Source organism: Liolophura sinensis, chromosome 7, assembly GCF_032854445.1.
Source record: "Liolophura sinensis isolate JHLJ2023 chromosome 7, CUHK_Ljap_v2, whole genome shotgun sequence".
Lineage (NCBI taxonomy): Eukaryota > Metazoa > Mollusca > Polyplacophora > Chitonida > Chitonidae > Liolophura > Liolophura sinensis.
In genome coordinates, this window is record NC_088301.1 from 55,892,421 (window position 1) to 55,920,128 (window position 27,708).

General features: G+C 38.1%; 2 protein-coding genes across 3 annotated transcripts; one reads left to right on the forward strand and one right to left on the reverse strand.

The window, feature by feature from the left end:
* Nucleotides 1-1,542: 1,542 nt before the first annotated feature.
* LOC135471307 (methyl-CpG-binding domain protein 4-like) lies at nt 1,543-14,326 on the forward strand. The gene is given in 9 exon segments (XM_064750481.1): nt 1,543-1,737; nt 4,270-4,386; nt 4,778-5,550; nt 10,951-11,011; nt 11,382-11,458; nt 11,460-11,555; nt 12,471-12,620; nt 12,982-13,085; nt 13,634-14,326. Coding segments are annotated over 9 exon segments (1,482 nt in total). The 5' UTR covers nt 1,543-1,711; the 3' UTR covers nt 13,712-14,326.
* A 75-nt stretch (nt 14,327-14,401) lies between these two features.
* On the reverse strand, nt 14,402-27,383 carry LOC135471208 (uncharacterized). 2 transcript variants are annotated; one of them, XM_064750330.1, is made up of 3 exons: nt 27,185-27,383; nt 22,821-23,039; nt 14,402-16,500 (listed from the first exon to the last, which is right to left on the reverse strand). In XM_064750330.1, the coding sequence occupies exons 2-3, from the start codon at nt 22,988-22,990 to the stop codon at nt 15,489-15,491; spliced, it is 1,182 nt and encodes a 393-aa protein (XP_064606400.1). In that variant the 5' UTR covers nt 22,991-23,039; nt 27,185-27,383; the 3' UTR covers nt 14,402-15,488. The 2 variants fall into 2 exon arrangements, with proteins under 2 accessions (XP_064606400.1, XP_064606399.1); XM_064750329.1 differs by having other exon boundaries at nt 27,133-27,383.
* Between the last annotated feature and the right edge of the window lie 325 nt (nt 27,384-27,708).

Below are 27,708 nucleotides of genomic sequence, written 5' to 3' on the forward strand. Positions count from 1 at the left end.
ATAAAATTTTCGCCGCCAATCACCGAAGATTAAAAAAAAATCCAAACATGGCAGACGTTGCTTTGAGTTGTCCGATTCGAAAGTTGAAACGCTTGAATTACTTTTGAAAAATGGTTTACCAATGCTGAGTTTGACATATTACATTTCTGGCGTTTTAGGGAATCAGTGTATAGCAAAAATAAGGCAGTGTTCGAGCTGTTTTTTAGGTGAAATTGTCCACGTGGAAGTCTATATGGCCGAAGCTGGGACTTACGGTAGGAACGTCCAACTTAGCTTTGTATATATATATATATATATATATATATATATATATATATGTTAAGGACACGATTTGTGTACTCTTAGCTTTCTAAAAAATACCAAGCGATTCAATGAACAATGCAGCCGCATTTTGGAAAAGCTATAGGAGTGTCAATTTCCCTCGTACTGGGTATATGTTGTCCGCAGCGATTAAAATTTATGCAAATTAGAGTAGGCCTATTTGTGCAATGCATTGTAATCTAGCCCAAAGCTAAGCAGGACGTTCCTACCGCAACGCCCGCTTCGGTCAAACAGACTTCTATTCGGACAATTTCACTAAAAAAAAAAAAAACGGTTATAACGCAACCTTATTTTTGCTCAACACCGATTGCCCGAAATGTAATATGCCAAAGCCAGCATTGGTAAACCATCGTTCAACAGTAATTCAGCCGTTTTAACTTGTGAATCGGACAACCTCTGCCATGTTTGGAATTTTTTTTTTTTTCTTCAGGCAAGGTTTTCTTTTTTGATCTTCTGGCTGGATACTCCTGAATGCCCTGTAAACAGAATGTTGGGTGGGACAAAATTTTCGCAGCACATCACCCAACCAGAAGATTAAAAAAAAAATTACAAACATGGCAGACGTTGCTTTGAGTTTTCGAAAGTTTGGACGGCTGGGTTACTGTTGAACGATGGTTTACCAATGCTAACTTTGAAATATTACATTTCGGGCCTTTTAGGGAATCGGTGGATAGTAAAAAAAGGTAGGGTTCGAGCCGGATTGTTTTAGTGAATTTGTCCACGGGAAGTCTATATGATCGAAACTGGGTGTTACCGTAAAGTCTAGTTTAGCTTTCGGCTGATTGCATTACATTTTAAATTATATAGACCGATTTGTCTTTTACTCGTATTTCCGTCGTTTTGTACCGGTATTCTGCTCATACTAACGATGCACGTTCAGATAGTATAATGTAAAATCTTTGAATCATACGTACGGTTGATAATGCGTTTATATGATTTCAGAATATATATGTCATCTTTTGGTTTGGTACCCGAGAAAATCTCTTTTGCCATTCTTCTTGGTGCCTGATCAGATATTTTGTAGGTACTATTGGTTCTATCGACCTACATTTATTACACAGGGTTAAAGAAGGAAAATAAATAAATACTGTTTATGGAATGAAATTTAAAAAAAAACATATTTTTCTAGCTGTAAAAGTGTTATTGGAGTAGGCCCTATAGTAGTAGTAGCCTGTAGTATATGCCCTATAGTTATAATATCGTAATCAACATTTTCAATTTTGCATGCACCCCACATGACAGAAGTAGAGGAAAGCTAGCCATCAGCTATGAGAGACTAAACAGTTGCTTGACTAACTTGACATGCGTGTCTACAGAAGTTACAGTCATACCAAGTGCACAGGAAACCGTGTTTCGTTTGGTGCAGAGCTATTTCTTGCAATTTTCAAACATGGCGGGTGTGGAAAAGGTATCTAGGTGAGGCTTGTGCGTGTATTTTTGAGAGAAATGACACGTTTGTACTTGGGCGAATTGATGTAAATGTAACTGTTTCCAGCTAGTCACGATCCACCCCTGCACACTGCTAATGATGCGGATGAAAACATTCATGTAATGAGATTAAAAATAATCAGAAATGAGATTGACTTGCAGGATACCCGTGTTTGAGAAGTTCAGATTCGGATAGATCTTAAATGTCCCAAAGCCACGTAGTACTGATATTCTGTTACTTTGTCATTTTCTTTCTGTTAAAACTTTTTTTATGGAATATTATAATACATTTGAGCCTGTTTTGTTTGTAAACACTGTAAATCCACGATGTGTACGGTGACGAAAACTGGACCCATTGCCTTGGTCGGCTGATTTTTTTGTCTGTAAACGGCTAAATTTACCATTGCCAGTCAGGTGACAGTTTGGTGGGATTCTAAATTTCACCCCATGTGCTAATTATCGCATAGTTAAAGAAAGTGCACTGTAAAGGTGAAGAGCCACGGGAGCACCGTAGGCGTACAAAGGGAGATAACCCATTTTAAACTGCCAAATGGTTGATATAAATAAAAAAACAAAAACAAAAAAACTGATGTCATTGGAATTTCTCTGCTGTAAAATGTGCACAAACTTCATTGTGGGTGTGTTTTTTTATTGTAGGATAATTGAATTAGAATGCATTTATGTATATTTATTTCATTTGTAGGAAAGCTGCCTAACATGTATTCATTATATGTACAGTATAAGTTCTATTTCTTTCTTTATTTCTTTGGTGTTTTATACTGTACTCAAGAATATTTCATTTAAGTAATGGCAGCCGCCATAATGATGGGAAGAAACTGAGAGTATAAGTTAGATGGACATAGCGTTCAAACTCCTTACAATGCAGTGATACAGACCCACTCTCTACCCTATCTGTACATCACTGCCACCACTATACAGACTTGAACTTTGGAGCTTTTGTGACACACATATAGGCTTGTGTAGGCTTGCCCTCATCCCAGGTGTCTTGTGCAGAACTATTTAATCAGCATTCATGTTCCACGAACAAAAATGTATCCTAATTAACACCTGAAATGAAGTGTACATTCCAATAGGACTTTGATCTTGTTGGGAATGATAAGTTCCAAACCATGGAATCCATATGTGACCCATTTCTATCATTTTAATTTTAGGACAAAACTCATTTCAAATGGAATGAAAGTTAGAGAACCTTTCATAAAAATAGGGTTTCCCAGAGAGAAAATCATTCTATACAAGAAAATAGTGTAAAGTTTTAATCTAGGCCTATTTTATTATCTATTTTGTTTGCATACCATGCCAACTAATAAATATTTGTCAGTACCTGTCACTTCATGCTTATCTTTATTACATGCCTTAGAAGTGGTCTACACTTGAAATTGAATCAGAGTTTCTCTTGGGTTAAGTCAGATAATTTGTTAATCTCCTGCACCAGCTTTTCCTACAGCTGTTGGTATTTCCCCAAAATAGCCACAACAATTTACTTCATAAAGCACACAGTGATACAGCCTCATCAAAATGACACAGTCTGTAAGTTTACATGTTGATATGATTATTTGCACTGTACTTTGTGACTTTGGCCTGATAGTATTAGATGTACGATCCACTCAGACTTCCATTAGGCCATGATGGAAGCTTAACAGACACACCAAAGGCCACTTGTTTTGTGTGTCAATTCTAGCCAAATACACAAAGTATAATAAATGTATGTAACAAACATTGGTTAAAACCAAGTGCATTGTGCTTATTTTTAGCAAATAAATGAATCTACCTTGAAGCTATTAATAAAGTGTTTGTCATTAGTGTATCTTTGTGGCTGGGATGTTTCTCTTTATTCTTTGCCTTCCCTGTACCTTAGAGGCATATGTGCTCCATTAATATCTGCATTGGTAAAGTTGGTCCGCCAATAATGCAAATCAAACCATATAAAAACGACTGAAAGTGAATGGACATGGATATGAAAGGCAACGACATCACACTATGTAAATAGAAGTAAGCCACTTCAAATAACGCTAGAATTTTATGAATTGATATGTACATGCAGATTACAGTTGGAAATTCGTGATATTTACATATGGTAAATGTACCCACAAGACCAGCAATCTCGACTTAGAACACAACTGCTAGTCGTACCTGACACTTATTTTTTTTTTTTTTTTTTTTTTGATATTATACTCTAGGGGGCTTAAAGTTCCATTTAGTGTAATATGCTTGACTTAAGGGGGGACAAGAGTGATAATTTCAAACCTTTGTTCTAGTTTTATGATTGGATTTTTCCAATACACTTCAACCTCATTTTCTTGGTCATAATTGTTATTGTGTAAATACATATTTTTTTTACTTATGGACTTCATTAAAATAAATTTACAGTAGTTTTGTTGTAAATGTCACTACAAAATAAATTTGTATATTTACAAATGTATAACAATAGCCAGAATACGAAACAGTATGAAGATTTTGACTTTTTCTCTTTCTGCTTTTGTCTTTTTTTGTTGGGTCCAGTGGAGACCACACATATGGGGCTGTGATGAATGATTGTTTGCCACCTGGATGGACCCGTAAGGTCACACAGCGTGCAAGTGGAAAATCTGCAGGCAAATATGATGTTTACATATACAGGTAGGAAGAACTGAAATATCTGAGCTGCACAAGGTTCAGTTGAAGACATAATCTTGTCTCCTGTAATAATGTAGCATCTTGCAGTAGGAAAAAGAGGAAACTGCCCCCAAATTTGGAAAAATACATTTACAAGTACTTTGAAAAAAAATCAACCCAGGTATGCATTATTTGTTGCATGAAACAAGTTTGGTGTAGTTTAGCAGGTCTAATTGCCTGTGTTTCAGGTGAAGACTATTTGGAATCAAAGTCTCTATTCTCTTTGCAGATTTACGTGCACCTGTTAAGACTTGAAAAAAAAAAAATGCTATTTTAAGGTAATTTCATTGCCAGTTTTCCAGAAGGTTCTGATAGCTGCTTAATCTAATTCGGCATTTTTTGTTTTATGTTACAGTCCTGACGGTAGGAAATTTCGCTCTCGACGGGATTTGGAGAGTTATAAATTGGAAATGGGCCTGGACCTGAACATCAGTGACTTTAATTTCTCTGTGCGTGGCACAGTTAGCCCAGCAGCAAAGGCCTCTACAAGTAACTCTCCAGGTTCAAAGACTGCTAAAACCTCTGCAAAAAAAGGTGCCTCCTCAGAGAAGACTAAGACCTCGGGAAGTAAGACAAAAAAGTCTTCTTCAAAAGACAGGACAGGGAAGAATGTTGCGCGGAACTTAGTTGTTAAAATGGCTTTTCCTACTCCTTCAAAGCGAAAAAGTGCTAGACAAAATAAGATGGCCAATAAGGGCAAGATGAGACGAAGTAATTCTGTAAGTGCTGTGCTCTTGTCTGACACAAAGACTGGACCTGGTAGAAAGGCTGTAGGAAAAACAGATGCAACAACTCTACAGAGGTCCAAGTCATTGGAACTTGGTAAGACTGGCCAAAGTCCCAAGAGCCCAACGCAAAAAGAAGCTACATTGGTGATGAGGAGTTGTAAATTATCGCCAAAGGAAACTAGCCCCAATGAGAAAAATAATAACGATACCAGCTGGAAATCTTCCCCGGCTATAGGTCACAGACTGGGGAAAAGGAAAGGCTCCCAATGTAGTCCCACTGCTGAACAGGCCCCACAGGAATCCCCGGGTAAAGTCAGAAGGAAAATGTCAGCAAACACACCTGATGAACTACCCAGGAGTCGCCGTTTGAGTGCTCAGGAACCAAATCGACCTATCAAAGGTGAGGAGATTGTGCTGTCCAAAACCACACATGACAAATTGAGCTGAGCTTCGTAAATATGATCCGTTTCTGTTGGCAGTCTCCTAGATATTTTTGAATGTATCAGAAACGTGTATTTTTTGGGGTCTTTGGAGTAATTGACTACGGCATCTTTCAGGGGAGTTCAGTCTGTTGTCTAACGTTTCTAGAAACAAGCACACATGTAATTCAATAATGAGTACTGAATAAAGTATCTTACGTGTATAGTTACATCAGGTATTTAAAAAACAAAAATTTTGTTCCTGTTAATAGATGTTTATCGTGCCTATAGGGATAGTGCGTGTGCATTTGCCTGAAATCTAAAGACATCTAAATTTACAAGAGAAACAAAAAGCGTGATTTTCTTGTACATTGCATGTGCTCATATGATAGTCCATGGCTGCTCATCCCTCCACCTCAGTAGTTGGGTAGTATAGATATACATTACATTTCAGACAAGCACAATTAACCAGTCCTATCTGAAGTCTATGACTCAAATGGTTTCTTTTAGGGATGTACGTTTTCTTTTGAAGGAAGTGGGGGGTTTCATTGGAACAGTTGAGTTAAAAACATTTCCTTGCTAATCAGTAAAAAAACTACATTCTTAGTATGGGCTAGCTGTTAGATACAATATAATATGTTCAAAATAGAAAATACATCTTCTTGTATTATTGTAGTTTATTTCATATACTGATCAAAGTGAAGGTCATTTTCTACGAGTGTAGATTTTTTCCGCTTGTGGTTGTAAATATGTTCTACAGGTTGGGCGAAAAAGTTGATATATGTGTCCGAATGCAACATGCTTGATGCATGTGTAAAATGTGTCAGTTTTTGTAAGAGTAACTCTATGAGCTGTGAGTAAGAGAATGTTTTGACAAAATGTATTGCAGAAGATAGGTAGGTTTTCATATCCTGTTTTACATCATGTTGAGATACAGATAAGTTGATACTTTGATATTTTTACCCAGGGTCCAAGCATTTGTGTGGTATACTGAATATTTTATGAATTATATATAATATCCATGTACACTGCATCAAAAAAGATGCTGTTAAAAATGTATGGCTTGTTATAATGTATATTAATTATATTTTTGAATAATGAATGAATAAAATCTGGATAAAGCAATAATATAACATGTGCACCGTGCGAACTATGATGTTGGCAAAACAAAGTCTATTTATTTCCTATGCATTTCAGTGACAGTTTTATTTAATAAAGATGTTCAATTTTTTTTATAAAGCTGTACATTTTTTGTTGGGATAATGTGATTACTCTGCCACATTATGTAGGTGGTATGTAGAATATAGGTACGATTCTGATGACAGAGACTGGCAGATAGAAGTCCAGGTGGGTCTAGACAGGGTCTGGTTTTGTGGAGCATGTGCTGCTCCCTGTTAAGAAATGGTACCTGTAATGTGCCAAGACTCATCCTCAACATACAGACTATCCTCAGGAGCAGCCCAAGGACCTTTAAGCATTTCATCAGCCCTTACACGGAAAGGATTTAAATTTCAAATTACAGTGACAAAAACAAGCCTACAACCCTTGGTGCCTAACCCAACTGTAGCAACAGGTGATTTGCCTTTGACTAGTGGGGTTTTGAACTCAAACTTCTTTCAATTATTCATTACCCAACTTGAACAGTCCTTCTAGACTGGAATTAAATGTTAGAATGGTAAAAGCATGCAAAAACAAATATTAGAGTCAAAATATGTCTGGGTGTACTTGAGTAGCTTGAAGTATCTGTACGCTGTTGAGATGATGTAAACATGGGAGAGATAAGCAAAATGTTTGTAAAATACTAATTCTATGGGTGAAAACCAGCGTGTTTATGTACGTCCCACAACACCTTTATCATAAAAACAGACATCTAATCATGACCACATTATGCATGGTAACATAACAGCCGACGAGACGGAGCACTCAACAAGGAAATTGTTAAAGCAGTTGGGATGGTAACCCTAAAAACTAAGCCGAATGGTCCCCTGCAATTGAAGCTGCAAGTTTAAACCGAGTTTTCCGCGGATTTGTTGCAGGTAACATTTTGAGGAGCCACAGTATATCGCCAATCAACGCATTATTTCCACAAATTGTGAACTGTAATATTGGCCAGGTGAAAAGGGTCACGCCGGGTGTAAAGTTAGATATACATGTAAGTTCATAGTCGACGGTTAACGATTCGAGAGGAACCAGTCCTTATGTTTCCATATGTAATGAAGCCGTGCTAAATGTCGCCGAGTGTTCTTACTTGGTGTACAGTATGCACCAGCTCAAGGTTTACAGCCGGGTGCCACAGTTCCTCCGTCAGTAGTCAAGTGGTGCGAAACTCAAAAGGCAGCTGATCTTTACACGACATGCGCTGAACGTAAAGAATTGATACTTACAACACTTCCGCAACATTTGCGAGATCTACATATTGGCGCCATGCGATATTCCTTCTGGCGTCTAAACTGAAGTGCTAAGCTGCTAGCTGGAGTTTGCACGCTACCAAGAGACTTTGTATAATTTAAATTCTGTACGCGTAACCGCATTAGCAAATCTGAAATGTTTTTCACTAATTCTTGTTTTTTCCCGTCTATATTCCTAACGTAATGGATGGAGATACACGTATACATAACATTACAGTGTGATGTACAATAGTGCTAAAACTGATCTGCTGGCCGCACGAACGGCTAACTGGCATTTATCCACCAAGGACTGAACGGAGAGTCTAAAATATAGCCACGTACGGCTATATACGATCACTGAACTGCATTCTGACCCCTGAGGTTTTCTCTGGTGGGTGGGGGCGATTTTAAACTATTGATGCTCATTGGGAATTCCTACTGTATTAGTTCACATTAGTTGCGAAAACCGAAGGCGAAATTCTCAACGTCGAAAGTAATTCAGACCAAACATGTCTAAAGTCAAGTGTTACTTTCTGCCTTTACGATGGCCTTCTGTGGGTAAAATGATAACCCATTACTCAGTCGTATACGTTTTGGAAGAAAACAATGCTCAGTCCAGCTTGCACCCGAGTCGCCATTGCGCGGGTAGAGAAACCGATAAACGCTAAACACTTATAATGCTTTGTGCCCAGTTGTTCAGAAGTGTATTAGCCAACAGGGGCGCACCAATATTAAATCATATTGTATATATTCATGTATGTGCATAATATTTTCTAATGCAGTTGTCTTAGGACCAAGTGTAACAGTGGCAGAAAATTCATTTTTAATATCTAATATATTTAATTCCCTTACACAATGATTTTTCGGGTTGGCACAAAATCTGATATTAAGTCAACAGATAGTTTTGAACATCTGTGCACATGGATAGGTCTGGATGTTATATTCTTCTGTGTGTAAATACATGTATTTAGCTTGGGCCAATACTACCAAGCCAGTTAGTGACAATGCTTAGTGTGGGGCTCAAAAGCGATTACAGTTTGGAATACCTACGCAGCCAACGTTTTGGTGCGAAAAATATATGACATTAATCTATAACCAATAATCTTTATAGCATCATCTTGAAGTAATTGTTTTTTCTCGAAAAATTTGCTTCTGTTATCTTAACCACAAGCTGTAACTCCGAATTGATACCGGTGTCTTCATGAAGGGTAAAGAGACACCCACTGGTGCTTAAGCCTGCATGTTTTATGTATGTGTTGTTCGCTCTACTACGAGACCTCTTGGTCTTTTGCGTTTCGGCTTCCTCCATGCAAAACAGCTATAATAAAGTACAATCGGGACACTGGTCACGCTTATCTGGCATTGATAGTAGCGTGATTGACACCACGGAGGTTTAAATGCTGTAATCTTTTGTATTTGACTGTAAGGCAGCGTAGTTGTTAGGAGAATCGCTCTCCTGTCTTGCAATCGCGTGAATCACCAATTCCCAGAACAACGTTCAACGCAAACCACCAAAGAATTAAGAAATGAAATAAATAATTTGCTGATTAGTTTTGAGAAAGGATTTTGCAATTACGTATCGTGGCTGTTGTATGTTCGATCTGTTCATAGTTGTATATCGACATTATAGTAGCGTCATACGTTAATTATATATGTGTCTCCACGGCGATGGGACATGGCCATGTATTCAGAAACAGTATTGGCTTAATATATATCCTATAATGTGTTCTTGTGCTTATATGACTTAACATCACACATCTGTAAACTTTGATGCGAATGGCAAAATCTTCCGCACACACTCTCCAGCTCGAAGAAAGGGATACCGTTTTGAGAGCGATTTACCATAATAACTGTCCTGTAGAAACAAATCCTATCGGAACAACCTCTTATATATCAGTATGGCTACCGAATGGTAATTTGTGGTGTAAATACAGCTTTGTAGCCGATTCACCAACCTAACGACGGAAAACAAGACATGTGATACATGCAAGTTCACAAAACGGACACCAAATGTCATAAAGGGATTTATGACCTTTCAGGCTTGGAAAGACTTATATGTATAAAGGGGGCAACACATCATTTTTAATGCATTTTCCATGGGAACGAAACCATCTCTTGTCTTTCATATATACATGTCAAGAAATTACCTGTCTTAGCCTGCACCGGGATTTTTCGGACGAGTGTTCACCATCCTGTGGAACTGATTTGCACATTACGCCTCCTTTATATTGGCCTTTGGATAAGTTATTTTGGTCTGTATACCGGCTTCCTTAATTGCTAAAACTTTCGTGAATTCTTAAGCCAGGTTTACGGAACTTAAACCACGCATTCCAAATTTCAGCGAACTTGACCCGTTGTTTCAAGGTTGATTGTGTTTATAAAGCGAAATAATACGTGAAGGACTTTTTAAAGCGTTGATTGCTGAAAGGTTGTGCTTTATACATGCCGTAAGAAAACAAATCCTTTCAAAATCTGGTGACCACCAATTTGTTCAAGGACGCGGGTCCATCCTGACTGCATTTGTCCGTAAACATTCTAATTAACTCCTGGATCCCGAATTTCCAAATTTATATTACAAATATGCAATTTCTGCTAAGGAAAAGATTAAATTACTTCAGAAAAGATTAAATTTAACTGCTTTTGAAAAGTAATTTTGGAGGTTCATTATTGTTTGAAGGCTTTGTAAACAGGCCTACTGACATATACGTTATAAATTTTCTAAACGGAATACTTAGGGCGTGTATGGCATTAACAGTGCTTTGGGTTATATATGTTTTTAAGAGTGTTTTACACAATTGAACACTATAAGGTGTTTTCTGGTTAATTTGCTGTTGAGAAGGACATTACCACATTCAAGTCATTTTTATAACTATACAAGGCGTCAGGCGGAAACTGAAATTTCAGGGATATGTTGGATGCCTCAAATTTTCATTTGAAAGGAATAACAAAAAGAGCTTGATGCCAATATAGTAACTCACGATATTGCTGTTACAGGGTCACGGGTTCCCAGACGACCTTCTACTTCACGTATTCGTCACGATGTTGGCAAGACAAGGTATTTTCTGAGGCGTTGTAGACATATAGCTTGTTCTTGTGGGTAAATTTTTCAGTGGATTTCGAGGGTCATGGATTTGATTCTTAAAGCCTGTAATTATCCAGTACACATACTGACAGCACTACATGTAAATTAAATAAACGGATGTAAGTACACGTTCTATATAATTAAATCAATACGTCGAAATCGGGTCGCTTAACATGTGCATAAACGCTAAGGAATACTGGGTGTTAAACTGTGTAAGTCGGTTTTATAGATCATTACATGGACTGATTGAAGTTGTTTCAGGAGCCTGGAGATCACATGTAGGATGGATTACTTTTCAGTCGCAAAGTGCTTAATATACTATCGTATAGTGATGGTGTTACAGAGAAATACGTTTCCAGAAGAGCACATACTTCAGGAAAACAGCCAAACTTGGTGCCACCGAAACTGAAGAAGACTTGGACTCCTCCAAAATCCCCTTACAATCTCGTTCAAGAATCCCTGTTCATGATCCTTGGGAAACTCTTGGTGGCCACAGTCTTTCTCAATAAAACAACAGGTGAGCTAAAACGTGATCCGTGGTATACCACCTCAGATCGTTTATATACATATGTGATTATAGTTTTACAGTTGACCGTGGTGTAATGATTACAGGCGTTTTACCTTTCAGTCCCTAAGGACGCACGAGATGCGGGTTCAATCCCGGCCTTGGGCAGGAAGTTTGTAGGTTCTCCTACTCTCACTGCTTGTGCATGTTGACAATCTAAAGTTTGTTGAAGATATCTTCCACAGTGTGGTGTACATATATCTGTACGTCGACCTGTTATGCACCGAACTTTCCAAAGATCGGTGTAGATTCGATAGCTCAGGTTTCCTTCATAATTCCGATCGAATTCGAAGCAAGGATCAAATAAGTAAATAAATAAATATAGTTCCGTGAGAAACAGTATTTTTCATCACACAGTGCTGTGCGTGTTTTGAGTTCCGTTCAGTGAGACAATCAGTATTGGTTTATAAAACAAAACAAACAAACAAATAGGTTTTAAATGCATTAGAGTGCTGTAAACCCGATAGTTTCTTACATATATCTGCGTGCTGAATAGCTTTTAACGTCATACCGGAGCGGAGTTATTTTAGTGGTTCCATCACTTCAGTTTTGTGTTCCGTTTCTATCTAGGTGTGTTCTGAGGTCCAAACGTCGTCGGCCATCTAATGGCGTCTCGACGTGTCGGTGATCAATGAGATAACATTTTCGAATCCAGCACTCGCGTTGGTGCATTCGGCCGCGGCTTCCAGTTAGGAGTTCGTGTATGTATAGCGGTAGAATGAGGTATAAATGTCGTGTAATAAATATCGTTTTTTACACCTGTATGACTTACTCCTTAGCAAGATGAAAAAACCCAAAACTCATATAGTAATGATTTCATTGGCCTCATATTTGAATTTTAATATATATGGCATATTATTTCGCCAGGAAAGGCGGCCCTGCCAATTCTCTGGGATTTCTTTAAAAAATGGCCGACTGCAGAAGCGACTCGCAAGGCAAACTGGCAGGAAATTGCCGATTTAATTCAACCACTTGGTTTACAACAGAAGAGGGCTAAGATGTTGATACGCTTCTCAGGTAGGTACAAAATCACAGGCGCACACGAAAAACAATCAGTTGCGTGTGAATATTTACCACGACTTCAAATTTTCGGATTTTTGACGTTATTTGTCATTTACATAAAAAACAAATATACGTAGGATGATGAGTGAAATTGTGGGATTAGAATATGTGTAGATTAATGCTCTACTTACACTAGTGTGTATATATATATATATATATATATATATATATATATATATATATATATATATATATATATATATATATATATATATATTAGCGATATATAGTTCAGTTTAACCTACATGTGAATAGTTAATGGTGGCAGGTATATACGTAAGAAGTGAGCATTCATGGATGTGAGCTTTTGTTGTAGATGATTTCCTTACTAAGGATTGGAGGTATCCCATTGAACTGCATGGCATTGGCAAATACGGCAACGATTCTTACCGCATTTTCTGCATAAATGAGTGGAAGCATGTAAGTTTGAGATACTGTTGTTACATCACTTTCTGGATAACTCTCTCCTGTTAATAAGCTAGATTCACCAGGACTGAAGCCCCACAGATATAACCATATTTATTTCCATTTATAGGCCCATTATCTGTCATATACTGGCGAGCAATATATCCTTTCCCAGTTTTGATTGATAGCTATTTCCATGATATAATTGATATGTCTTTCACAATTTATATGTTATTTATAGAGGGAGACATAAATGCACTGCATTTATGCTGCTGACTGTCCATCAACAGCTTGGCTGATTAGAACTACGAAATCAAATGTAGCCTATCTAAATTATTGTTGCAGTTATTGTTTATTAGGCGAAGACTCTCATTTCCTTGATATCTCCAGAACTTCACTTCCAAAGGCAATTGCGTGTGGTTTGAATTTTCTCTACAATGACCTAAAGAATGGTTGTTTAGTTCCGGGTGTCCTTGCCACGGTTTGTGCTATGATATCCATTTTAAATCACGTTTTCCCTTCAGGCTGATCAACAGAACCTATTCCAACCTTCTGTATTTCAGGTGAAGCCCAGCGACCATAAACTGAATTTATACCATGCCTGGCTTTGGCAAAACCACAGGGCACTGGGAATAGGATAGCGCAGTATAACCGGAAGTAAAGCGAAATAATCAGAGGGTTTGTCAAGGCATTCTGATAAAATATGGCCGGACCAGGAGGAGAGACATTTGTAAAAGATTAGAAGATTATAACTATTACTAAAATACTGTATTATATTAGCATAGTGCGGTTCCCTGGAAAAAGTTTTTTTTTAAAAATATGCAGCACTGAACGGCAGCTTCTTTTTCGGAAGTAATACTATGTTACTGTCCATGAATCTCATTATCATATAAAAAATTATTATTTTGTGCATGTCTGTGAAGAATATTTTCATGCACATTTATGAAGAATATATACATATACATGCATACATGTAGCATAGAAAAGATGAAGGAAAAATTTCATGAGGTTTGACTGAATACTGAGTTCGTCAGATGAAAGAATGAAGATTTATTGATTTTATAATGTGAACAAAGGGCTATCGACAGTGACATATATCATTTTCCTTTTAAAACTGCAAAGTAGCATGTTCTGTATTGAAGAAATCTAATATAATTTTATAAGATTTTAGAAAGTTCAAAATATATCTAACAATGCTTTTTGAACTTGTCAGACAACAGGTGAAAATCTTGTAACTTTAATACAGATTATCATTGATTTACTTGAGTATATATATATATATATATATATATATATATATATATATATATAATATATATATATATATATATATGTATACAATTGTGAACAATTAAATAATTACATGCATATAATTGACATAAAAGTTTTAACAAACGTTTGAGAATATTTGTGTATTACTCACACGGAACACGGCGAACAGTGTAGACCACACCTTTAAAGGAAATCAGTTTTAAAAAGTAATTCACGTTTTGTTTCAATCGATTGGTGTCAACGAGAGTTCCAATGAGAGTACTAATGAGAGTGCCGTGTCAAAGAAAGTACCATCGAGAGTACCAAGAGATTACCAACGAAATCATTAACGAGAGTACCAACGATTGTACTAATAAGACTACCAACTACAGCAGGCCCTACTAAAACGAGAGCACTAACTACCGAGAGTACATAGCACTATTGAGAGTACCACCGAGTATAAATGATAGTACTATTGTTAGTACCAACCAGAGAACGAGTGAAAGTACTAGCGGCAGTACTAACAAGAGTACCAATTAGAAAAAAAGAATTGTTCTGTGTACGTTTTCCTATTCTGGAGAACCTGGGGGTAATGGCGTGGCGCAAATCATTCGTATTTCCGGAATGTCCATACCACTGGACCTACCTGTTCTTCCAACAGACAGCACATCAAACCTGCGAGTTACAGTGCTTACCGGTACGCTGAGGAAATCCCCGACAAAAACTGAACTGGAGTCCACTCGAGATGATTCCTCGCAGGGATTTTCATCTGCAATACCAAGTTCAGCAGACGTTACCTCGGGTGTCGTGGTTGTCTCCCGTAAGCTGTGTTGTACTTGCCAGTCGTCAGTGTCAAAAACGTCATCAGTTAAGTCGTCATCAACGTCGATGCCAGGAAGCAGAGGGGTAAACACGGAATCCTTGTCTTTAAAACTTGTGTCATTTTCATCGTCTGCATTTGACACGATGGTGCAATTAGGAAGAGTAATTTCTATTGATTTGCGCACAGGAGAAACGCCGGATATTGTGACTGTGCCTTTGGGAGCAAGATTGTCGTGTTCCTGTTGTTTTCTTTCCACAACAATATTAGTCGCAGGGTCTGAGCAGAGTGTCACGGTCTTGGTTTTTGCGTTCCCCATTTCTATGGCCTTTGTTATGAGCATGCGCTCACTGTCCTCCTTCAGAGCAGCTCCTCTTTTTCGCCTTGCTATTGTTACGTCCCTTCTTTTTCAACTTCTTTCGGTTCTCATATATTTTCTCCCTCCTCGATACGGAATTGAGAAGTAGATCACTTTCTGAGTTGACATTACTATTCCATTTCTTAGCCAGGCGAAGTGCGACTGAATTGTGAGTAATGGAATTTGCACAAGATTCACTTCTGCTTTTATGTTTTACCGAGAGAACGGCTAGAAGCTCCAAATCTTTGTTTACAGCGGCGCCACACGAGCCCAAATTATTTTGTGATTTCAGGCCGGGGACTGTATGTGGCTTGCGTATTCGCTCTTTTGACACCGGGGTATTTGAAAATTGCTCGTGTTTACTCAGTTGCATTAAATTCTTGTAACGTAGCTGCATGTCACGGAGTGTGTGGAAAGTCATATCTGCCACGGGAGGTTGGGGGTCTTCAAACAGTGGCAAACATTTAGGCACATGCACAACCTGTTGTGGTTTGCTGGTATCCGTTTCTCTGTCAAATGGTTGCTCTTCAAACTTGGACGACAGAAACGATTCGTGAAGCGTACATTTTGTAGAACCGCCTTCCGAGCGACATTCAGCAGCAAATATGTCATAATCTGAGCGTCTTCTGAATCGTACTTGGGATCTTGAAAGTTGCAGTTTGTCAAGTGAATTGTGCCTTAGGCTTTGGTGGGAGACAGAAGTGGGAAAAACAACTTCACAGTTATCTAGCCCTATTAAGCTTCGTCTTTTTTCATAGCTACTTACAGCTGACGACGCTATGGTGGGAGTGTCGCTGCTGCAACTGCTTTGGTGTGGCCGAGATCTCCTCCGGACTACCTGTTGATAACGCGATGATTCTTGTCTGGTTTTAAAACTGGCTTCACCATGGCCCCGAGATAATTCCTTACTGGCATTCTTGCTGGAGTCATCTGCAACCAGTTGCCCACTGCCGTTTACGGGTGGCAACTTGAAGCCGTTGGAATTGTTGTCCGCCATTTTTCTGTAAGGAAAAAAAATCATCGTGTAACTATAAATGGTACGACACCCACATCTGTGTGACTAAGTCTCTCTTTTCTCTCTTACTGTATAGGCGTTTATAAGACAACTTTCACTTACCTTTATAATCACGCACACATCCTGCAAGGGAATTCTATTCAATAAGTATCTGAGGTACTGTTTAACCGATTAGGACAACTTTGTCTATTATGAGAGGAATACCGCATCCTTGCATGCATCGAGTAGCTGTGCATGGGTTTAAATGCCATGTGAACTTATGAATAGTTTCCATGGTAACGGTGTATGAGTAGGGAGTGTGTGTCTGGCACTCAGTCATGTGGTTTGTCAGCCTATGTTTTGATGTTGCTAGCATTAATAGAGATAAACATCGAACATCTTGAAATTAAACTATGAAACCTTCAAATTTCGCAAAACTTGTTGACAACATGGTGGTTGTTTTAATTGTGAAAATAATTCATAAGTATAAATCGTTATAATTGTCTATTGTAATGTTGGGCCGAAAACGTTAATAGCTACACAGGTTGAAAACTTACAATACACCTTAACCTTAACTTGACTGATACGAAAAATGGTACCCTACACAGGGAAATGTCAGTGACGTCTGAATATAAATGGATAAGTACCAATCGTACCCAAGCCGTCAACAAAATGGACGCTCCGGATCATTAGACCTACAAGACTAATTTCCAAAACAACGTTCAACACAAACCACCAAAGAAGTAAGACAGTATATAAAGTAAGAAATTATAGGACGGATTCATGTAAAGAGAAGAATGAAAGGAAGATGGAAAGATGAGGAAGAATGAATTAAATCAATTTCCGAATCGCGTACCATGTAAGTTGTCCATAATAAATGATGAAAATCGCTGAATATACATCCCCTAAGACCCGGTTAATCGGTGTTGGACACAATTGTGAAGCAGCGTGCCAGAAATCCTGGACACTTCGTCCATATTTACCTACAAGAAAGCTATTTTCATTGTAATATTTAAGAAACTTGGAGTGGATGCGTTTGATGAAATAACCTTGACACTAGTGTTTGCAGTAGGCCTAATAACATGTGACGTTGATTGAAATCATCACACAGTATGACAAGAGATCAGGTGAAGATAATATACACCTGAACAAATACGTTTGTTTGAAATGTATAAAAGAATATCAGCAGCATTATGTGATGAGTATAAAATTTTGAGAAAGAATACTTCATGGATGTTGATGTATGTTGTATTAAACAACAAACTAAAAAGTTGTAATAAAACAACGAGTTATATAGTTATATAAACCAGAGATGATGATGGTCATGGAAGCCACGGAAATATTTATATAAATGTCCATCGTCACCTCTGTATATAGGTATCCATCAAGACCCAATCTACATAAGCAAAACAATTAAAGTTGTAGTTCAATGAATGTGATAATTATTTAATTTACACAATGGAGATAGGTAAAATGACTATCAGCCGAGGTTACTTTGATAACCACAGACATGATAAAATCTGAGATGGCATATGTCCTTACGCCAGTATCTTTGTGTCCACCAAAAATTTAAACTATACGTGGAAAACAGCTGGTGGTGTAGCCCGGATACGAAATCATATCTATTTATATAGTATATATAGAGAATTATATGGTAGCAATCTGGCTATCATGACAACCGCGGAAACGGACAAATGTGAGTCGCGATAAATCATCACACCGGTATCTGTGTATCCCTTTATTCAACTGAACGACAATACTTGGTCCAAAGTGTACTTCTTGTAGTGACTTAGATAGGTACAAGATTGGCGGTGCAGCTTCTTGATCCCGCTATAAAGTGAGATTAAAATGAGGATTTACGCATTTTTGGAATTTATGCAGTAAAATTGTGGTGGGAAGATACAAATTAACCTCTTGCTTTGAGAAAGAAATGATATTCTTAAACTGCAGGGTGTATGTCTTGTCGGTGTTGTAGCCGTGTTTAGTTCCTCTACACAAACTTCACTGTTATAATTCTTGCGCGTCAAAATTGCTACCTCTATTCAGGGTTTTCATTTATGTTTAACACAATAACGTGAAAGGGATGTTCCATTGTTGGTGGCCTGCATGTGAGTTAATTGCCGCAAATTACAAAATTCATGACATTCAGATATGTGTTACTTACCGTAAATTACAAAATTCATGACATTCAGATATGTGTTACTTACCGTAAATTACAAAATTCATGACATTCAGATATGTGTTACTTACCGTAAATTACAAAATTCATGACATTCATGTCTCTTTTTGTATTAGAATCCATGCTGAAGTAAATGTTTCAGTAATTGTATAAATATGTATTGAGCCAAAGATTTGCACTGATGTGTCTCCTATAGGCGAACCTGTTGGTAGCCTTGCTATCTAAGTTAGCTCACCTATACAGAATACAGGCATCATGCCATACCCTATGCGTCGTTGTCGTAATACGGTGAAGGCAATGTTAAAGTAAATGTTAAGAGCAGTAAATCAAAAACTACTACGTGTATTGTTCTCAGGTTTGCATACGTGTGAAGCACGATAACACTAAAATAATTACAAAATTACAAAATTCACGACTTGTGTAACCTGGAGTTACGGTGAAGACTTTACTTGAGTTTAAAAGTGATATCATTAAAAGCATTGCATGTATTGTGCTCAGGCTTTGCATACATGTAAAGCGCAATATTACACGAGCTGGATGTTCTATTGTTAATCCCCCGTATGTCTCTTAATTACCATACATTACCAAATTTATGACATTCAAGTCGCTTTTTGTGTATTAGAATCCATGTTACGCTTAATATTTAAGGATTGGGCTGGAGTAACCCAAGAATGTGAATGTTTCAAGGAATGTTTTGCCCTTTACCAATATATGTGCGTGGCGTCTCGTAGAAATTCCGATGTTGCACCGATATATCACAGTTCAATGCATGGAGAAAATCGAAATCGCCAATTTGTGGCGAGTTATTTATATATAACCCAAGAACGCAGCTGTTTCCGCTGACGTCACCGGGACACTGATAAGCATTTTATCTATATGCGCGTGGGGTTTCTCCAACATGGTTTAGGTTATAGCCTCATGGCTAAAATTTAAAGATTGAAAGTTAATTTACAGAGCCACCAAGCACGCCAGAAAAAAAAAGAAAGAAGCCCGACATACAGTGGTATGCTCGGTTCTTTAGCCTGTTATTGGCTTGTTGCATCTAAGTCTATATAGGCTTACAGAACAGACCCTTACCGGGGTAACGAATTATTTGGTATTGAGGCCTACTACTACTAATCTTTTAACGGTATACCTTTAATTTTTTACTTACGCATATTATATTTGCCCTAAAATCTGTACAAAAGAGTGTCTAATATGCATTTACAACCAGCATGATTAAATTAAGTGTACCTCACATTTATGCATTTTCAGCCTAGCATGGACAAAAACTACTTTCAAAATACAATATCACCCAAACTAGTTTTGAATAAATTTAAGGAATAAAAATGTCCATGTATAATAGTATATATGCCCAGGTATGAATGTTGATTTCTCCCATTTTAGCGAGAGAATAGGCATGGGCATTTCAGACAGGTATACAGGACGGGTACATGGTTCTTCACGAATCGCTGAGAGCAAGTTTTGTCTACAGGAATTTTGCCATATCAGTTAACTGCATTCTCGTACAACTTCACACAGGAATTAAGGTCTGGCCTACGGGCCTATTTATATTGTTTGCATACATTCATCCATTTACTATAAGGTAAAGCTTGAAATTCTAGACGTAGCCATATACTATATATGTTAATTGTGCTATATGCCAACGTATGCGCTTTGTAAAATAATGTACATGGGTTGAGCAGTAAAAAATTTCCGACCTACCTATTACGAATACAGACTTGCACCCGCTTCAACGCCAAACCTACAAGATTCTAGTTCTCCACCAACAGAGAACACTTTCCCCCGATGCCATAGTAACCTTACACAAGTTGCAGAATCCGTGACTGCATGCTTAGCAGCAATTAAATATCGTACGAATTTTAACACACATTCTGGGCCTGGGTTTTATCTGCACGGGTACTGAAAAGATGGAAGAGACACATGTGTTCCTTCTCGATTCAACTGGCAGTGCACCTGGTCCATTGGACCCGGATACAAATGCACGAACACGTGCTTGGTTTGGTATACTAGTTCTGTGCTGCAGACTTAAAGAAAGTATATAACTATCTGTCTTATCCGTATTTTTTAAGCAAACGCTCGCTAACCCCCTCCCCATCACACACACGCCGTTTTGAACACGCAGGACTGTATATATCTCGCGCGTCCTGGTATATACAATCTATAGCATCCGCGTGCCGTAGTAGGCTATATCCACAAATCCCGATTATTAACATGTCGCCATGGCTTGATTAATATTGAAAATAGAGGCTTGTTTATTATCCCTGAAGCCTCATGTAACTTATTTACAAAAAATGTAAATGTAGGGAGGTAGACTGCATTTTAGCCTTCTTAATGGCACAGCATCAGGGCATTATAAATTCGCACGTTTTCTACACTGCACTGTTTATACCACTGAAAACGCTTACATCTGACTATTTTTCTATTCAATAACTAGGGCAATAAAAATTTTACCTTCTCATTCACGTCCCCTCGGTGGCTTTATAGCACCTTGATTAAATGGATATTTGCTCAAGTAAAAGGGATCAAAGCTTTTACAATATCACCGCTTTACCTAAATCATATTCTGACTTCATTCCAAGTTATTTCCAACGATCACCATACATGATTTGACTGCTAATCTTAGTATTGTATAAAACAAGTAACCATCTGAGGAAGGATACACAGCCGAAACATGAAAAAAAAAGAACAAATTCCCTTTCGGCTCTTGAAGATTATCACGTAAAAAAAGAAAGATCGACACAGAAGAAGGTTATATAGATTCTTTATATGTGAGCTGCGCTTCCACTGAAACTGTTCATATAGCCAACGTGGCTTTATTCAAGACGATGTATATACAGTCTGCATAGCCCCGAGAAATGCACGGTGCTAGATAGATGTATGGAGCAGAGGGCCAGGGATTCTGGACACCCTGTCCCTATTTACTCACAAGAGAATGGTGATGTCAAATTTGATCAGCTTTGTATGAAGGCGTTTGCTGGCAAGTTATTGACGCTAGTTTGTTTAGTGATACCTTGTGTCATACATGCTTAAACTGTAATTCTCACACAACGCCCAGATTTAGAATGAGCTTTGGTATATTGCTTTCGAAGTAAGGATAATATACAGTGATATTATCCAAATCGAAACTACCCTTTCTGTTTCAAAGCTGTCGTGACAGGAAAATGTTGAAGTCATTGTATACCGATACAAAATATAAGTACATGTATATAAGTTTATCATCTAGGCAGTATGTAGTTTTATTTAAATTCATTGAAGATTGATAGATTTTTCCCGTAGTTTTTGCTGTATGTATGGGTTATTTAAAAGAAAACAGATCACTATACCCAAATGTATATATTTATCGATAAAGTATCCCATATAAAGTTTAAGAAGCGAACGTTTTCATAATTGTGATAATCTAGATATTGCAGTTCAAAAGGAATGAAAATGCACCCATTGTATCGGATTTAGACAACAGGCGCGAGTGAAACGAGAACGCATCTGGTTCCGCTAAGTCTATTTTAAGCCATATGTGCGTACAGAGTACAACTGATGCGACATCGAGTTTCCGGTTTCTCTAACATGCCATATCCCATGGCCTCGTGAGAATTCCAGAATTACACACTTATCAAGTACATGAGAAAAAAGGAATGCGGCCATTTAGGTGTGCTTTCAGACTTCTTCCAAAAACCCGCCAAAGGATATATTATTTATTGTCTTTTATGAAACTAGCAGAGCAGATGATCTACCAAAAATAGTACCTGTACAGGGGACTTACAACAATGAAAAAGGTAGAAAATGATTAAATCTGTAACTATTTTCCTGGGAAATGCTTGTAAACCGAATTAGCAAAGAAAAACTAGAACCTGTGCTGTTTTTATATAAAACACACGTCCCATTTTGTACAACGTATAACGTATATTTAAGATGGAATATTTTCCCGAATACAAAGAGTTCAAAATCTATAACATTAAAAAAAAGAAAATATTGACTTAAATTCAAACTTTAATCAAGTCATATCCACAAAGGTAACTTTTGCAGCAAATTTGGAAGCTAAATAGTTTTTGAGAAATCGTGATGATAAATATAAGACAGATGTGCTAATCAAAATGCCCCCATTGTAATCACAAGGAGAGCACAAAGTATAACAAGCTTTACAGGTATACCTAATGCGGAACGGCACATTTTCAACATCCTTGTGACACTCTTTTTGAGTCTGGAAGCCATCGGCTGTCAGGGCGGCCAATGGACGATTGTTGACTCGGCGGGAAATTTGTATCAGTTGGTGTAAGTCTATTGGTCGGGGCAGGACATCGTTGGGGTGTTGGGACGGCATCACTGTAACCAGTTGTTGGTGACGTAGCTCGGAAGCCTTAGCGGTACAGCTGAAATGAAAGAATGATACAGTAACAGGTTTATCACAGTCTGTGATGTACACTGCTTCCACCAAGAATAAATGAATGAATTAATAAATAAATAGTTAGAAGGCCTAAATTACTTTCTATAGGTAAGCTTTCTCTGTGGATTACACTCTCATGAGGCATTATACCATTTGGGGATGACGAAAATAGTTAGTCGAGAAAGTCTGCCTCTGGATCAAAAAGGCCATGTCCAAGGCTTCACAGATTTCTCCTTGTTAGGAAGCTTCACCTGGTATTGACATATTGCCGTGGATGTGTGGTGCTTGTGCCATATGGTGATTTTGTGCTTGTCCTATAAAGTGCCAATAATTCACCTGAGGCTTTTCAGTTTGTTTGGTAGGGTGTAATGGAAAAGGTACATTTCAGTACGATTTATTATACCTATCACCGAAAAATAAACATTTTGGGCGAGTTTTAGGGCGAATACAGTAATCTTTAAGGGCTTTACGGACCCAGTGTGTACGGATACCTTTTTCAGCGATGTCGTGCAAAGTCCCCTGTATGTTAGGCGATTTGGCTCTTGCCTTATTTGACTTTTATCAGACTTGCAGTGGGTAATGTTTTCTAAAACCAAACTTCAATTAAAGGGCGATCTCTCCTTTTTACATTAGCTAAAATATGTTGTTCAATGAAATTTTTTTCAGGCAGTGCGCAAGACATAGTGACAGAAAAATTGTATTAAACCAACCAAAGTGCATGCCTGACATTACAGTGCCAGACACTGAAGAGAGGCATCATGCGTCAAAGGACGCCGTGTTCCTGTGTCTTGTTGCCCTACCGACATATGTCACATTTGTTACTGTGAAAATTACTCCATTCTTTCACGTGATGCTCAAATATTAATGACATGTGTCTAGTGGCCTTTAAATAATCGCGTATTTAATAGGTTTTATCATGAATAATGACAAAATTATATAATAAAGTAGGATTGCCAGCGCGAAGGCTTTTTCCTGTACTACAACACAGGGTTTTTCCTATCTTCCTATTTTCCTATTCAAAAGTTTAAGCTAGATCAGGTACCTCTGTTGCCACTTTTTATCTAGACATCCAACTCTGTGAGTGCACACAGGTAGTGGCTTGCGCTCCTCACTAAGACAGTTTATTGGATATGGGAGGTAAGGCCGTAGTAAAAAAAGTCTGGGATATAAGTGTGTGTAGCTATATATTACTGTCCAGCGACTATAAGAGATATCCGAAAATCAGGAAACTTTGCAGCATAATTCCAACATATATTCTGATATATATTATCTTCATGAAAACAATAAACGTATATCTAATACCTGTACACATATTACGGAGGCACCTGTTGGTTGTATTAACTAACGAATGTCAGAGCTGTTACCTTACGAACATACCGATAGATTGTGCTCCATTACAAAAGAGAACATACACCGAAGTCGCAGCTGCTCAGCAGAGTTTTGACACATCGCCATACCTGTTTCCCCGATCGGAGCTTATATACGGACCTCACGCAGTCCTGTTTATTGAATTAAGTTCTTGGGATCAACTGTAGCTATAGTACTCCTGTACAGGAGCTAGTGCTAACAATACGAGCTCAAGACTCATTCATTATTCATACGTCAGAATCGCTATACCTAGATAGTTCTGTCTTAGTTATTGCTATCTGACTGTTAGAAGAAAGCATGAAGGTTCCTCTAGCCAAACAAAGGGTTACCAATATTATAGACGAACTTTCCATTGAAGAGTAATGTCTTCATGTCACCGGAGACATTACATATTATACAGGTATACATGGCTATAAGCTTGCGCTTTATGTTTTCCAAAGCTTCCAGTCACATACATATACATGTAGATTCATAATGATACTCCCTGAATACATGTATAGGACCTGCACTGAAGTTTATACAGTTTAAGAGGCAAATTGTATGCTAAACAATTTGCATTTTATTCGTTTCCATATGCATCTCCATTTTGTCGTTTTTCTAGAAAACTGTAAATCACAGATATTTGAAGTTTGGTTGCAAAATTCTGGCGAAATTTATCCTCTACGGTCTTGAAGTTTGTTCTTTTACGCAACTTAGTTGACTGCCATATTGGATTTCGTACAAAACCTTTAAACATCTTCTTCGGGGCCTCCGTGGCTCAGTCGTTTGTAATGACTGCGTAATGACACAGGAGTCTCTCACCAATGTGGTCGCTGTGAGTTCAAGTCCAGCTCATGCTGGCTTCCTCTCCGGCCGTACGTGGGAAGGCTTTCCAGCAACCTGCGGATGGTCGTGGGTTTCCCCCGGGCTCTGCCCGGTTTCTCCCACCATAATGCTGGTCGCCGTCGTATAAGTGAAATATTCTTGAGTACGGCGTAAAACACCAATCAAATAAATAAATCTTTTAAACACCTTCGCAAGAACCAACGGGCGGGTCCTTCTAAAATGTGATATGCCTGTAGAGGGATACTAGTTACATAAACTTTGCAGAAGGCATTAAATCAATTTAAAACTTTAGAAGATCACATTTGGTCGAATACATCACGCCATAACAAGTTCTGAATTTTAATATAATTTTGATGTATTGCGGGATATTTCGGATGGGTGATTCCGAATCTGCTTTTGTTTTGTTTTTTGTCTATATTTGTAGCTATTTTGAGAGATGGTCTAAAACGAATTTTGAGATTTTGAAGTTACTTAATTTCAATGGCCAGTAAATCGAAACTATGATGGTTATGAATTTGTGATTTGCGCCAAATCGCTTTAGTCCATGATATGCTCATTCTTTTCGTAGGGGTTACAATCAAATGACATCACTCTGTTACGGAAATAAACAGAAATTAAAGCCCATTCACTGAGTCTAGAGGGCAATTAGACAGTTGTATGCCACCGTGTCTAGTTAACTGTCAATGATTCCCCAAAACAGGCTGTGTATCTTAATATATCAGTATTACTGTGTTGTTAATCAGCTGTTACCACACTGTCATGTCGCAAGTTAACTGCTCTGCACTACAGCAGCAGCTGAACACCATTCCCGAACACTGCTGGAAGCCGTGAAACAGCAGGCAGCTCTGTTTTTTGTTAAGCTTTTCCAGATAAGCTTTTCACAACGGCTTTGTACAATTTGCATGCGAGATTTATGGGCATAAAGGAGAGCGTCACGACCTCCTTGTTAAAACTCAACGACAAATCCACGATCGAGGGTATATAGCATGCATGATCCATTGAATACGACATGGCAGTAAATGGCAAGTCTTTTTTGATATATGTTTATTGTCGATAATTACCGATAGGTGCAAACGAATCATATGCCTACATTCGAAAAATAAACTTTTACTACACGTGAACTTCTTTTATAGATATGCAGAGGTCTTCTGTAGAGATGTGCAGTTCTTTTGTACATGTGAAGATAAATAAAATTTATACATGTACGTATTCACAGAAGTTTTCCAAATATGTACCGAAACTTTTAAACAAAGGAAAATTTTTTCTACATTTGTATAAAATAACTGGAAATGCGTACAGTTTTTTGTACGTATGTAATTAGAGAATAAATATTCTCACATACATGAAACACCATACGGGTGGAACACAAGTGGTCTTCAACGAACGTTAGACTGCGCGAAGGAACATATGAAGGTCATCCAGGGCTAATTGGTCAAATTCGGCCATATATTTCGTGGTTATCCCGATCATAAAAAAACGACCATAAATGATTATGGTAGGTAACGCTTTTTATTTTTATTTTCATGTGGTCGTATCTGGCTAACATTGTGTTGGCTTTAAATCAATTCAGTTTTGGCATTTGCCAAGTAAGTTCTTGATTCCACCGCTCTTTGTTAAGTTTATAAAGCCGTGATGGCTATATCAGCGGTAGGCCGCATGCGTGGGGCCGTTGCACCATCTAACATTCATTGAGAATCTAACCCCGATGGCATTCCGCGCGGTTTCCCTCACCCATATCGATCACACAGGTGAACAGTTTTCAGTACAGCATTTAGCAGCAGTCAAACAAAAACTTACATCACATGCGGAATGTATAATGGTTATGTGCAGCCATATTATAACCTATATAGTTATGTATAAAGGCACGGGATACTTAATGAACTGACCTTAAACCGGATGCAGAAAAGATCCATTCCTGTCTTCCTCGCTATACATTACCTTAAGATACATGGAGGCCTGTCTATATACTCCCCTCTCTGATAAACTTCTGTACGCCTATTTTTTGTTTACCACCGTGAAATGATTGTCTCCATGCAGGCTACAGTTCTAATCCTCCTTGCACTGGTTACCGTTTTAGCGGAGCCATTATGTGCAGTTTACAGTTTGTGGTTCTTCGTAACTCAAAGTCGATGCATGTAGTTAGAGAACTACGTGAGGCCGATGTAAAGAGCGCTGTAGCGCACGTACTCCTCTTTCGTGGCGTCGGGTATATATATATTTGGCCTAGATAGTCAGCTGATACGGTAACAGCATTGTGAAGATACTACGCATATCTATCTACAGCACAGCTTTTCTACATCCATTTTCCGTTTGAGAGTTAGTGTATTTGCTAAGGTCCCCCCGCCCCCGTTGGGAAGATTAGCTTATATTTAGATAAAAAGAGCTCAAATGAATCCAACATGCAGGGCCCTTGTTCTCATTGGCTACTTAATCCAAACGAAATTAATTCTTTTAAGCTGAAG